At 38.6% G+C, this 14,022-nt stretch overlaps 1 protein-coding gene across 1 annotated transcript; it reads left to right on the top strand.

Moving 5' to 3' along the window:
• The first annotated feature begins 489 nt into the window (after positions 1–489).
• On the top strand, positions 490–7,010 carry slc47a2.1 (solute carrier family 47 member 2, tandem duplicate 1). The gene is made up of 17 exons (XM_034890750.1): positions 490–595; positions 707–896; positions 2,198–2,299; positions 2,487–2,555; positions 2,705–2,853; positions 2,999–3,041; positions 3,205–3,249; positions 3,409–3,506; positions 3,706–3,803; positions 4,490–4,671; positions 4,884–4,992; positions 5,578–5,653; positions 5,849–5,918; positions 6,017–6,149; positions 6,244–6,338; positions 6,522–6,585; positions 6,687–7,010. Exons 2-17 carry the CDS (start codon positions 708–710, stop codon positions 6,914–6,916), a joined length of 1,752 nt encoding a protein of 583 aa, XP_034746641.1. The 5' UTR covers positions 490–595; position 707; the 3' UTR covers positions 6,917–7,010.
• The last annotated feature ends 7,012 nt before the right edge of the window (positions 7,011–14,022 follow it).

Here is a 14,022-nt window from a genome sequence, read left to right as displayed (position 1 = left end):
TTTTGCTGAAAACAGCTCTCTTGTGCAGACAAAAAAGACACTATGAGGGAGGAGAAAATTAATCAAAGTTGCAGACCGTGCAGCTAAACAACGAGCTGAAACTCGCTGTTAAGCTATGTAAGGTCTAAGGAATCTGCAGGTTCATGTGATAATTATCCATAGGTTATTAATTAGCAATGATAAAAAAGTGATCCTTTTCACTTTGTAACATTGTTTTCACATTAATTGACACATAGTTAGTGTGACATTATTATTTACACTCTACGTAGCCCTTTTAAAGCTGATTACATTTTTACATTTACAAGGGGTTAGGTGACTATGTGACAACCGACTTATCACTTATCACCCAACTCTACAGATACTATAGCATACTAAGCCCCTATGACAGTGACCTGTACTGTTAAAGCCATCTTTAACTTTTTCTACCTTGTTCTCCACAGAAAAATTGCCTGCGTCACAACTTCCACCTTCCGTCAATGTCGGGGGTGGAGAGATCTGACTTGTAGCAATGCCTCAGCATGCTGTTTTACCCACTCTCACAGACAGTAGAGAGTAAGTTAGGCGGACATTGCCTTGGTTATTGATTATTACCCAGGTAATTAGTTATTGATTACTCCCAGCCTTCTTGTCTGTGTCTGAGGGGACTTGTACTGTATGACCATTTAGTTTGGTATTGAGTTCTGTTTTCTGCCAAATCTAATTTCAGTATGGAAGATTTAGCTACAAAAAACGCATTTAGAGGAGTAAATGGACAGTCTAAAACAGACAAATCACCTTCTGCTGCTGCTTGCAGTGTTGACTCATGCTGCGGATCCTGGATGAGAAGAATCAAGTTCTTGGTACCTGTGGACTACAAGAATGAAACTGTTCAGTTTTTAAAACTGGCAGGACCCACGGTAAGATTGTGTTTACATGAGTTGAATTATTTTCTCCTCTGGAGTAAATATTTTCAGAGCTAAAGGTACTAAGTCTGCAACAACATTCTGAGTAATTGAGTGTGAATCATATAGGAACATCAGTCTTGTTGAGGCTGTTAGGATTGTATATTTTGAAAAGCTGCTATTATTTAGAGTAGTTTGCAGTTTTGGTCAATTACTACCATGATAAAAGTGCATATGTCTGTGTTGCCTTTAGTTTGAAACAAGAAGGTTGTGGTGTTCCAGCAATCCTTTTCAATTTGCTAGCTGCTCCATTATACCAGTAATTAACAGGGTAATAACTCCAAACCATTGGAAATAATTAGAAAACAAATTGCTGGTAGTGATAAAAGTGTGTCAGTAATAAAAAAAAAACAGAAACCAGAATACACCCTCACACTGACCTAAACAAATGCCTTTGAGGCATCACTATCTTGAGTTTCAGGCAAATACAGTGTGATATGTCGGCTTTACTAAATTAGCATTTGAAGATGTTCAAAAGTAAGTCTTAAATACCATGAAGTTTCTTATACAGTATATATCAACTCAAATGTATAGACTTTAAACATGCTTTACTAAAGTTTATCAGATATATTTTAGAACAATATTTCAAATATAGCACAGAAATCTAAACAGAAAATTATAACTTTGTGAGGAGAAAAAAAGTTTTCACTTTTCTCTGACTCCAATAGACCTTTTTCACGGCAGTGAATGTTGACATGTCATAGTAGGAAAAGCACAGGTGTATTTAAAACCATTAATGATGGCAGCATTCCACTTATGAGAGGCCCCGATATTGTGAATGCTGACTCACTGAAATAGCTTACTGGGAAACTTGATGGAATTGAGCCATCGTTAAGGCTATCAATTTCTGCTGTGTTTTTCCTACTATGACAAGTCCAAATGTTTGCTGTGAAAAAGGTCTATTCATCGCTCAAAGCCAGAACTTGATAGATGAGGACATTTAGTTTGCTTATGATGCCAAAGGATGTCAAAAACCTGCACCAGCAATCACTAGAACTATTTTCTAAAGAAGAAAGGAGAAGTAGAAAAGATCTTTAGAAATACAAAGGAGCTACAAAAACCAAAGCATAACACATGCCAGCTGCCAAAGCAAATAAGAACCTCAACCTTTTTTTATACAAAAAACTAAGCCTAACATTAACTCCATCAGCTACTTTGTGTGCTGCATGGGGAGTATACTGTTTCATTCAAGTTTGGTGAAGTTCACTCATGTTTTCATATTTACAAAAACGAGGGAGCGTGACTTTGTTTTTCAGTTGATTTCACAGATGATGAGCTTCCTGATTGGCTTCATCAGCATGGTGTTCTGCGGTCACCTGGGGAAAACAGAGCTGGCGGGGGTGGCGTTAGCGACAGCCGTGAGTGATCTAGGTGCAGTTTAGTTTCTGTTTTTGTTGGCATTCTGCTCCCAGGCATCACACTGCTCATTCTCTTTTATAGCGTTGCTTTTGAATGTATTTCATTCAGAGATTTATCCATCCAAACATGAATCTGGTTCCCCTTTCTTTCTAGACTGTTGTCTAATGATATCTCATTTCAATATAGGTAATAAATGTCACTGGTGTTTCCATTGGCTCTGGTTTGGCATCCGCATGTGATACGCTCATATCTCAGGTATTCAATTCCTCTTATTTACACAACCAGGTCAGTCCTGACCAGTTACTGCTGTGTTCACAGCATGCACTTCCAGTTTTGTTTTCCTGTGTCAAATTGCCCTTTTTCTTCCACCTGAGCAAGTCTTTTTTTATTTCCCTGTTTTTTAGACTTATGGGAGTGGTAACCTAAAGCGTGTAGGAGTGTTACTCCAAAGGGGAGTTTTGATTCTGCTCTTAGCTTGTTTCCCCTGCTGGGCAGTCCTCATTAACACTCAGCCTCTTCTGCTGGCTGTCAAGCAGAGTGCAGAAGTTGCCAGGTAAACTCCAATTCAGAATCACAGCCATACAATAGCACAAACTTACATCAAATGCTACATAAACACGTATTACTTGTGAATCAAGTTATATGATGATTTGTTGGACTTATTTATCATTTTCCCTTTTTGTCTTTCTGCCATAAAGAATTTCCCAGCTGTATGTGAAGATTTTTATGCCAGCTCTGCCAGTGAGTTAAACCTCCAACAGTTTTTTTTATAACAGAGATAGTATGTTATATAGATAATGTTTTTGTATCTCCATCCATATATGCTGTGTTAAATTGTTTTTGTGTTGCATTATTGATCCAAAAAACCCCAACCATCCATTTGACTTCATGTTGGATTCTTCAGGCTGCATTCATGTACCAGCTGCAGGGGAGGTATCTTCAGAATCAGGTGTGTTTAATGACCTGCAAGACCACTGGTGTGAAACAAAAAAACAAGTAACAAGACCATTTTGTGTGCCAGAAATGAGCGTGTAATGTGAGAAAGAAACCATCTGCACTGATGTGTTGAACATAGCATGTTTTTTAAACAGCTTGCTTTGGCCCACAGGGCATCATGTGGCCCCAGGTGATATCTGGAGCCGTGGGGAACGTTTTAAATCTGATAATAAACTATGTCTTCCTCAACTGTCTGGATCTGGGGGTCGCGTGAGTACACCCACCATACCCACCATAGCATACTCCTTAACTGAGTCATAATCTTTAATATTAAAAACCAGTCAATCCGAGCAAAAATATAGCATGCTGGAGACTTTATTGGAGGACTTCTTTGTATGAGTGACTGACAAAGATTTCATGCTTTGTTTTCTACCTTTTTGGGTGTTCAATTGTCTGGACACCACTAAAGTGGATCTGCAGCTGCCAATACCATCTCACAGTATGCTTTGGCTGGGTTTTTGTTTGTGTACATCTGCTTCAGGGGTCTGCACAAAGCTACATGGGATGGTAAGTAGGCTATAGTGGATAAAACTACTGTAGGCATAACTTTTCATTTGAACTTCTTATGATTTCTTGGTAGATTTCTCTGATGAAGTTTGTAATATGGTGCTAATTTTCAAGAAAATATAAACAAAGAGACTATTTTGTACATTGGTTAGCGCCATCAGAAATGAAATGTTCGAAATAAAAGCTCCATTTAAGTGTACATTTTTCAATAAAGTAAGTCTAGGTATATATTTTATTCATAACTCTACCCCCGCTTTACAATTACTTGTATTTAATTAATTGGACATGAACAAATTCAAGAAGATCTCTATTTCATCTATAATTAGTGCCCCATGACAGTTCTTTTTAGGTAGCTTCATAGAAAATTATTAACAATTACAGACCTAGAAAGTAAAGCAGTACAGTGTTGGCATCATTTAAACAAAGTGCTGATCAAATATTTTCTATCCTCTGGATTCACACTTACATTAATATCAATTGTTAGCATGCTGACATTAGCATTTGTCTTAAAGCACCATTGTACCTGACAACAGCCCCATAGAGCTGCTAGCTTGTGTAGACTCTTCTTTAATCTTTAATGCAATGTCTTCAAATGGATGAGTGGTCAGTGTTTTTAGTATAACGTGGCTGTCTCAAAAGTATGTATACATTTTATTAAATCCATTGTACCTCATATTATCTCCAAGGCTGGTCAAAGGAATGCCTGCAGGAGTGGGGTCCGTTCCTCCACCTGGCCATCCCCAGCATGCTGATGTGTTGTCTGGAGTGGTGGCTGTATGAGATCGCAGGGTTCCTGGCAGGCATCATCAGTGAGGCCGAGTTGGGAGCTCAGTCCATAGTTAATGAACTGGCTATTTTCGTTTATATGGTAACTGCCTTACAATATTTTTTTCTTATAGTTAGGATGATTTTCAAACCTAAACATACCAGAAAAAGAATCTAACACAACGTAAACTATGACATGTTTGTGCAGATACCTGAATGATTTTGATGCTTTGGACTAAATTTAGGAATCATGGTGTATTACTATATTTAACTATGAAATGATTGTTGTCCATTTTCCATTCCTGTCTACCACAGTTTCCAATGGGTTGCTCTGTTGCTGCCAGTGTTCGGGTTGGAAATGCTCTTGGTGCTGGGAACACAGAGCAAGCCAAGCTATCCAGCAAGGTCTCCCTCATCTGTGCATGTATGGTTCAAACATGTATCCTGACAAATCTCCTGCACAATTTTATTGATTTTGCTAGTGGAAAGCTCCTTGGATCTGTCTCTATCAGGCTTCATTACAGAACTTCTGAAGTCTGAAATCCTAATTTACATTTAGGACTATTGGTATTACAGAAACATGTTTCTTACTTCATTTAGTAACAAATCCTATTTTATCTTAGGATAGAACCTAAGCTATTACAGAACCATCCTAACTAAAGTATTTCCCAAGTTAGGAATCCTAAAAAAGATAAGGTCTGAGATGTTGGACATAGGCACGAGTTTAGTTAGTGCTTCTGTAATGGGAAGACAAGATTTTTCCATATATTTGAAACTTAAGTTGAGATAGGACAAGCAGCAGATATTTTTTTCTGATCTACCAACTTTTTTTCAAAGACATGTAACAATTGCAGTTAAATCTGACACCAAAAAGCTTTCTGTTGGGTCCTCTAGTCTCTCTGTCATTTGTTGATTTAAAATAAATGCTGATCCACATAAACATAAATTTGGTTTCACATATTTCCCACCCTTGTCTAATAACATGCTGTCATTCTTCTGCTCAATACAGTTATGATCTCATGTTTCATCGGAGTTTGTCTTGGTGTGTCTAAGGATGTGGTTGGTTACATTTTCACCACAGAAAAGTGAGTACAGATTTTGCTTTCTTATCTCAAACAATAACTAACAACAGACCTCTCACACACAGAGCTCCTCTAATGTTAATGTGATGCTCTTCATGTATTAACTTCAGAGGACGCTGACCCTTGAAACATTAACTTTGCACTCAACATTTTTTTTGCAATTTTATTCTTAGATCCGTTTTTGCATTTTACTTTTAGAGACATTATTCAGAGGGTGGCTGATGTCATGAAGATTTACTGTTTCATCCATGTCTTTGAGGCCATTGCGGTGAGCCTTTGCCACACAAATCACTTTACCTCTCCTTAACAAAATAAACCTGACTTGTTGTCACGGATGTCAGATTTCTCTTCGTTTTGCCTACACAGGCTGTGACCGGAGGTATTGTCAGGGGGGCAGGGAAGCCATTGGTTGGTGCTTTATGCAACTTGGTGGGTTTCTACTTCATTGGGTTCCCCATTGGAGCGTCTTTGATGTTCCCTGTCAAAATGGGCATTGTAGGTGAGGACAGATAAAAACATGTGTGCAGTAAGTAAAAATTGAATCATATTTCCATTCAAACTAATAAGCGGTCCTCTTTCCATCTCTGTTGCAGGGTTGTGGTCGGGCTTTTTCATTTGTGTTGTTCTACAGTCCACATTTTTTATTGTTTTCCTGTGTAAACTCAACTGGACGAAAGTCACTGAAGAGGTGAGTGTAATAGTGTGTCACAGGACAAAACTAATTAAATTAATACATTGCCCTTGCCATTGTATATAAAACTGTGCAAATTCAACAATGTGAACAGAATGTGATACTAATGTTGAAGCCTGTTCTTCATTGTTTTTGAAATATCAAATATGTAATACAGTTTGTTTAAATATTTCTAAATAGGCCCAGATAAGAGCAGGAGTCCACATTGTAGAGAGGAACGAGATCTTCGGGATAGAAAACAAAGGTTAACACAAGTTATTTTACCTACCACTACATACGAACATCTTTTTTTTTCTGAGAATTATTCCACAACTAATGCTAGTCATAAATTAAAACCTCCCATAGCCCTGGATTCTGGTGAAAAACAGTTCAACAATGGGACCAGTATATCCAGTTCTTTGAGTCCAATGGAGGGGAAGCTGGAAGTGCTCGGTGCAGGTCAGCAGACATCAGATGACGTGGTTCTGTCAGTCAGGCAGCTGGTGGTACGACGGGGCCTTGCTGTGCTGCTCATGGTCATCATCCTCGCTGTTGGAGTCTTCATCAGCGAGCTGCTCATCAGACTGCTCGCATGAGACGAGTGACCATCATCATGTGTACAGCACAAAACTCAGCTTTGTGAGTCTGCGTTCCAGATTACAGATGCATCTTCATGTTTAGCAATAACATGTTCCAATATTAGTGGACTTGTTGAATTTTTTTAGATTTTTTGGATTATTACTTTATTTCCTGTCATCACTTCATACCAAAGGGTTTGTCTTTGAAGAAAAAAATATTTATGGTACTAGTATTATTAGTATTAGTATTTTTTGTTCTAATCTTATTTAAAGTTCAAACCCAGTCACTTTGGCAGTACTTACATTAGTCATGTAAACTTACAGGAAGTATGACTTCAATGAGGAAGCCAATTAAAAACTTAACTGGAGAGATACTGCAGAGATGTCTCTTCATATATAAAGATGCAGTGTAAGAGTTTCCAGTAGAGACAGTACACATTTTCATTCTGAAATATATATAGTCTGAATGGATGACACAATTATAGCATGATTAAATGCTATATTTGGGCTACAGCGCATCGGTGCATCGTAGATGTGTGCTTTCATCATCAAAGACAGAAAAGCTGCTTTTTTTCTTTGGTTTGTTTTTTTCTTCCTTTGATCTGTTTTGCCAAATTTGATGATAATGAAAGGTCTGTATAGGCACACTGCAACGTGCTGGCTGGATGAGGACATATCAAACAGACATATCCACAGTTACAAGCTCACAAATAAAGAATTGGCCTACCAACAGTAAACATTAACCATGTGTGATTGTCAGAAATATGTACATGTATGGTGTTTCTCCACAGATCCTATGAAAGTAATTAGCTCAACATTTTGGAAAATATGCTTGTTATTTGAGTTGTAAGACAAGATAGATACCAAAAGGAAGGAAAAATCAGGAAGACTTCCTTTACTCACTCACTCATTCTCATCTCTCTCCAGCTGCTATTCTCTTTGGGCGTTCACTCAAAGTAGTTCAACCAGGTCTTGCCATGACCTCTCACTCGCCTCCAGTCTTCGTATCAGTGCCCAGTCCTGCTCCACATTCCAGCATCCAGGTCTTCAGCAACTCTCTTCATCTTCTCTACTGCATCTAAGGCAACGGTGTGTTATACTTAGCAACGGCTGTTATCAAGAAAATAACACATAGCATTCTACTTTAGAATTCAACCAAGCCATGCAATAAATATAGACTAATGCTAATCAACAGCTCACATGTTCTCACATCAGGCAGCCCTAAACAAAATTATCATTTTGGGAAATATGCTTATTTGCTTTCTGGCATGGAGTTAGATGAGAGATCAATTCCCCTCTCAAGTCTGTAAGGTAAATATGAAGGTACAAAAAGCACTTGGTTAGTCTATCAATACATGGACTAATCAAATTACAACTAACTTGTTATGGAGTCCCGTTGTTATTGTATTTAGGCCACATAGTCCCTTCTGAAGGCGTGTTTTTGGTACAGACTAACCACTGCATATTTTGGTGGTCATAGGTGATAATTTCAAAAGTGCTCTCACATAAGAGGTTTCCTCAAAGGTCTACACTCTTGCCTATCTGAAGCCAGTGCACCCACAAGCCACTGCACTCTCCAATCGGACATCAGCACCAACTTGCAAAAAAAGTTTTCAACAGTCTCTTCAAAAAACATGCATTTTAATTAATCGTTGCTCAACATGTAAATCAGGCTTGATTTATACATTGTTACATCGTTGTCTGAGCTTTAGTCTTGCTCATCAGCTGTGACATTGTCACAGGCTCCTCACAGCGACTGTAATCGTGGCCCGCTCACCTCCAGAGACTGTAATCAGTAACATGCTGTGGCATCATTAACAAGTGACATGTGTAAAGATTAGCTGTCAGTATCATAAGAGTAGAACTTGTGATAGTTGCTTAAGGAATCTCATATTAACTTTGTGGTTGTGGAATCATGCAGCACAATCATTTACCTGTAAATCAGTTAAATTATGGCTGTTTTTAGTGATACTACAGATTATTTTAGAGAAACAGTCCCTACTACTTCAATATTTTTGGGGGAATCTTTGATCACTTTTGGCAACTTTAAATCAAATATGCACTACTACAAATGTGTTTTCTAGATAATATGTTTTATCACAGTTATTAAACTAGGCTTTCGATCACAATTAATAGCTAATGCTTTCCTGAGTCTTTTGAGTTCCTATATGATACAACAATAGAAACAGGATGAGTGGTACCTTCCCAAACTCATAGTGCTGCTTTCACAAATCCAAATTCCACATAACAGAGTGTGTACACTTAACATGTTAACTCTCTGAGACCGAGAGACTCGTCCACGAGCCTAAACAGCAACTCGGATTCATAGTTTAATTATTAAGCAACCATAAAACCTATCAACTCACCAAAAGTTGCGGCTAAAACGTAACCAGTATGCGGTTAGGGAGGTCGCTTCCGGGTCTTTCTAGCCTCTACAGATGATTTTCTATCCTGCCTGGAACTTCCAGCCTTTTTTGGGGTTGTTGAGCATTAAAAATAAAAGTAAAATTATAATATGATTACTGTCTCACAAATTTAAATATAAACTGGTCACTGTAGTCCCATCACCATGGCACTTTTATTTAGTCATATCTGTGAATCTGTGGCATTCAGTTGCACAAATATGATGATATTTAAATCTGGTTTTGGTGCTTCTTTGTTGTTTGCGCAGGTTTATTTACACAATGTGTGTCTGATAAAAGAGGACATTTTGGTTGTCATGTGAAAGTAGCTTTGCAGTTATTTACTAATGCATCTACATCCTAGCAGGACCAAGAGTAGGATTTTTCTTTTGGCGGCTGTGGGATGCTGTTACAGAACAACAGGACCTTAATAATTGGTGGTTTCATTTTTGGATCCTTGGCAATATGGTTTCTATGCGTTTCCTTTAACTGCATGCAATAGTTAAAAGAACCGTAGAAGAAGAGTTAAATCTACAGTATGCAGTTCAGATTAAAGACTATGACAAATTTCTTGGTGAAGTAATATATTTTAACTTCTTTGTGGTTAGTTTCATTCTTAAACACTTTAAACGTCCTTTTTTATTGTGTGGAGGGCTATGGCAGTATATTATGTTATGGGCCAATAAAAAAGTAACTATCTTGTTATTTATCAATCACCTCTGTCCTAGAGAATAACAGGGCTAATTGACAATGATATAGGAAGACAATGCAGTAATGTACAATCTGCTCAGAGCTAAATATATCAATTTAACATAAATCAACAGTTTCTTCCAGAAACCGGAGGAAATGCAGTAGGCACCATATGTTAGCAAAAACTGATAGTGACATATTGCTCAGAATCAACATATGCCACCAGAACAAGAGTTAAGTAGTGCAGTAGTAGTAGTATTTAAGTAGTGTGTTTCCCTTCGGAGTTGGTTAAGACAGAGAGCAGAGTTCAAAGAGAGTGAACATTGGATTTACATTCACCAGGTGGACACAAACATGACTCCAAATGAATAATAGCAACACGTTACAGGTCTACATTCTTCCCAAAAAAAACGGAAGTTATTGTCTTCACTCCCAGGACTTTTTCCAGATGTCCTTAAAGTCTGAACTGGGAAGAAGGGTGTGAGGCTTCTCCCTCAACTTAGATTCAGTTAAAAAAACACTTTGAACTTCGGGAGCTTGTTTCATTGCACACATTCAGAGCAATTCTAATTTACTTGGATGTCAGCACATCTGGCTGTGTAAGTTTTAAATGTTAAAAGAATGTTTTTGATATCTTGTACGTCCGTAATCTGTCTTGTGTCTCCATTTTAGGTTGTTGTATGCTTTATGTTGAAATTATGTTTAAATTGTGCTGCTGCAAGTCTGGGCCAAAAAACCCAAGTTGTCTTATTCCTGGTAAATAAAAAAGATAATTTTGCCATGTTACCTTAACACCTGATGTTGTGTTGTGTTCACAAACAGTTTTTTAACCCACAAGTGGCAAAAAAAAATTATTATTTCAAAAAAAGTGCAGTCACGGCTGGTTTTGTTTTTACCTTTTTTCTAGTTATAGTGCTCGAACCGACCCCTGAGTGTTTTTTTGATTCGAGAGGAGGGGTGTAGTGTAGGTTTCCTGTGGGCTCCGGCACATCTGAGGGGATTGAGGGGAATGAGGTTGCAGATAAAGCTGCTAGATCGAGATTAGGAAGAGACGGGGGGAGGTGGAGGTGCCTTTTGGTAAATTGGAGCGCAGCAGTTTCATCAATGAAAGACTGAACCAGCAGTGGCAGCGGGAATGGAGTAAAGACACCAGAGGGAGGAAACTGTTTGACATCCAACAGTCAATAAAATCCGGGAATACAATATGCCTACCTAGGATGGATCAGATTAAATAAGCCATATTAAAGCTGGGACATTGTGGGTTGGCAAGTCAGCTGTTTCGGGTGGGGAAACACAGGGATGGCAAATGTCTATTCTGTGGCGTTCTGGAGTCTGTCTAGCACGTCATTGTACAGTGGGGCATCAAAGGCATCAAATGACAGATAGGACATTTGTTTAGTATGTCACAAAAAGTTAGATTTTATTTCCATCATTTACACTTTCAAAATAACAGAAAAAAATGGCATCTGCACAAGTTTGGGCACCCTACAGAGTTTCAAGCATGCACCGCCCCCTTTGGAAAGCTGAGACCTGACAGTGTCATGGATTGTTCTCAATCATCGTCTGGAAAGACCAGGTGATGTCAATCTTAAGGTTTTAAATGGCCAGACTCATCTGACTTTGGCCCATCAATTGGCACCATGGGTTCTTCTAAACAGTTGTCTAGAATACTGAAAATGAAAATAGTTGACATTCACAAAGCAGGAGAAAGCTGGCAAGAAGATGGCAAAGCGTTTTTAGATGCCAATATCCTTTGTTTGGAATGTAATTAAGAAATGGCAGTCACCAGGAACAGTGGAAGTTGAAGCAAGATCTGGAAGACCAGGAAAAATATCAGACAGAACAGCTCACAGGATTGTGAGAAAAGATAGTCAAAACCCACGTTTATCTGCAAGATCCATCCAGAAAGACTTGGCAGACACAGGAGTTGTGGTACACCATTCCACTATAAAGAGATACTTGTACAAAAATAGTCATCAGAAGAAAACCTCTTCTACATTCTCACCACAAATATCAGCATTTGAAGTTTGCAAAGGAACATATAGACAAGCCTGATGGATTGTGGAAACAAGTTCTGTGGACTGATGAGGTTAAAATATAACTCTTTGGCCAGAATGAGCAACATTTGGAGAAGAAAGAGCACAGAATTTAATGAAAAGAACCTTTGTCCAACTGTTAATCATGCTTTGAGGTTGTATTGCAACCAGTGGCACAGGGAACATTTCACAAGTAGAAGGGAAAATAGAGTCAGTAAAATTTTAGCAAATGTTGGATGCTATCAAAATTCAAGGTGGATTTCATCAAGAGGCGTAAACAGAAGGTTTTGCCATGGCCTTCACAATCTTCTGACCTCAACATTATTGAAAATCTTTGGATAGACCTTTAAAGAGCAGTGCATGACAGACAACCTAGAAATCTCAAAGAACTGGAAGACTTTTGCAAGGAAGAATGGGCGAAGATACCTCAAACAAGAATTGGAAGACTCTTGGCTGGCTACAAGAAGCGTTTTCAAGCTGTGATACTTGCCAAAGGGTGCAATACAAGGTATTAACTCTGCCGGGTACCCAAACTTTTGCCGATGCCTTTTTTTTTGTTTTCTGTTATTTTGAAAGTGTAAATGACGGAAATAAAATCCAACTTTTTGGGGCATTTCTTACGAATGTCTAATCTGTCATTTGATGCCTTTTGGAGATTTTTCCATCTTTTCTTGGCTTCTTTATGCACATTAATAAAAAAAATTACCTGGGGTGACCAAACTTTCTAACCCCACTGTACACAGTCCAAGATATGCTGAGGAAAGGAGACTAATATTCGAGTTGGGAATTGACAAGTTTTTCCTTAAAAACTTAGATGGATGATGGTCCTAATCAAAAAGAGAGGATTGGAACTAATAATTTCCTGAAAACCATGGACCTACTGTATGAGAATATAGGTCCAAGAGGAGCTAATATGTGAGCTAGATTGTCCTCATCACCAGTGGGAGGCAGCAGTTCACTATTAGTGCCTAGTCTTAGGCAGAGGGAAGCTCTGCTTATACAAACACATGCTTAGGAAAGATTTGACTGTTTAGTTGTACAAAGAGAAGGTAAGAGCAGTGCTGATATAAACATGTGCTTTATCATTTTGGACAGGCTATTGGAGAAGCCTTGCTACTCAATCACATGCTTCGTCTACTTTGGTTTGTTTAAGGAGATTTTGTGGTTTTTCTCCAGTTTTCTTTTGTCAGTTACAAGTTTTGTATTTCTGTTTTAAGCGTGCTGGCACTTTACAAACAAATCTGCGCTATTGGAACTCAAAATGTCTGCCTGCCTATTTTTTGACGCTCTGTCTACTGTTACAAACGGTTGGGCAGGCAAGACACTTTGCTTCTGATCCACTTTTGCGACACAATTGAAGTGTGGTGTTGCGACGTAATACATCCAGGGTTGATGCTCCATGCCCTTGACCGGCAGCTGATTGGACAAACTTGTCACGTGGGTCTGGCTACTCCCAAACTTCTAAACAACCATCATGGTGGCTCGTTGAGAATACGATCTTGTGTTTTACGAAAACAGTTCACCGAAACGTGTTTCTGAAAACATTTAAACGAGAAATAGGCCATACAGCTAATCTGTTTTTATTTCAGATCGACAAAGGTTAGTTTGAAAGATTTTTGTCTACTTGTATTGGATAGTCACGTTTAACAGATTTATTACTAATAATTACCATTACTTTTTTTTTTTTCAGGATGCTTTGCGTTCACGTTAAAGTCACTTGGAATAAAGTAAAGTGCGACGTGACAGAAGCATCGCACGGCCAGGTGGATCTTTACTGTGTCGGTGCAGATCCACCTAGCCGTGAGACCATGCTTCAGTTGTGTCGCAAAAGTAGATCCATAGCATGAGGCTTTTCCGGTGTTGTATGGTGCGTGGCAAAGGACAGATCAAAACCGTTGCACAGCCTGTTGGAAAATCCGGGTTAGGTAGGAAAGTACACTCATCCAGGCAAGCACAGATCTCATCCTCAGGTTAAATGAATCACATAGAGAGACCA

The sequence above is a fragment of the Etheostoma cragini genome, chromosome 13 (assembly GCF_013103735.1).
Source record: "Etheostoma cragini isolate CJK2018 chromosome 13, CSU_Ecrag_1.0, whole genome shotgun sequence".
NCBI classification, from domain to species: domain Eukaryota; kingdom Metazoa; phylum Chordata; class Actinopteri; order Perciformes; family Percidae; genus Etheostoma; species Etheostoma cragini.
Note: the sequence above shows the minus strand (reverse complement) of the source record. Positions and strands in the feature narration are given on the sequence as shown.

Bases quoted from the DNA above. Each gene is read 5' to 3' on its own strand.
- slc47a2.1 (XM_034890750.1), top strand. From the start codon at position 708: ATGGAAGATTTAGCTACAAAAAACGCATTTAGAGGAGTAAATGGACAG. The intron at 2,556-2,704 runs GTATTCAATTCC...CCTGTTTTTTAG, and splicing joins GTGATACGCTCATATCTCAG to ACTTATGGGAGTGGTAACCT. The intron at 6,339-6,521 runs GTGAGTGTAATA...ATTTCTAAATAG, and splicing joins GGACGAAAGTCACTGAAGAG to GCCCAGATAAGAGCAGGAGT.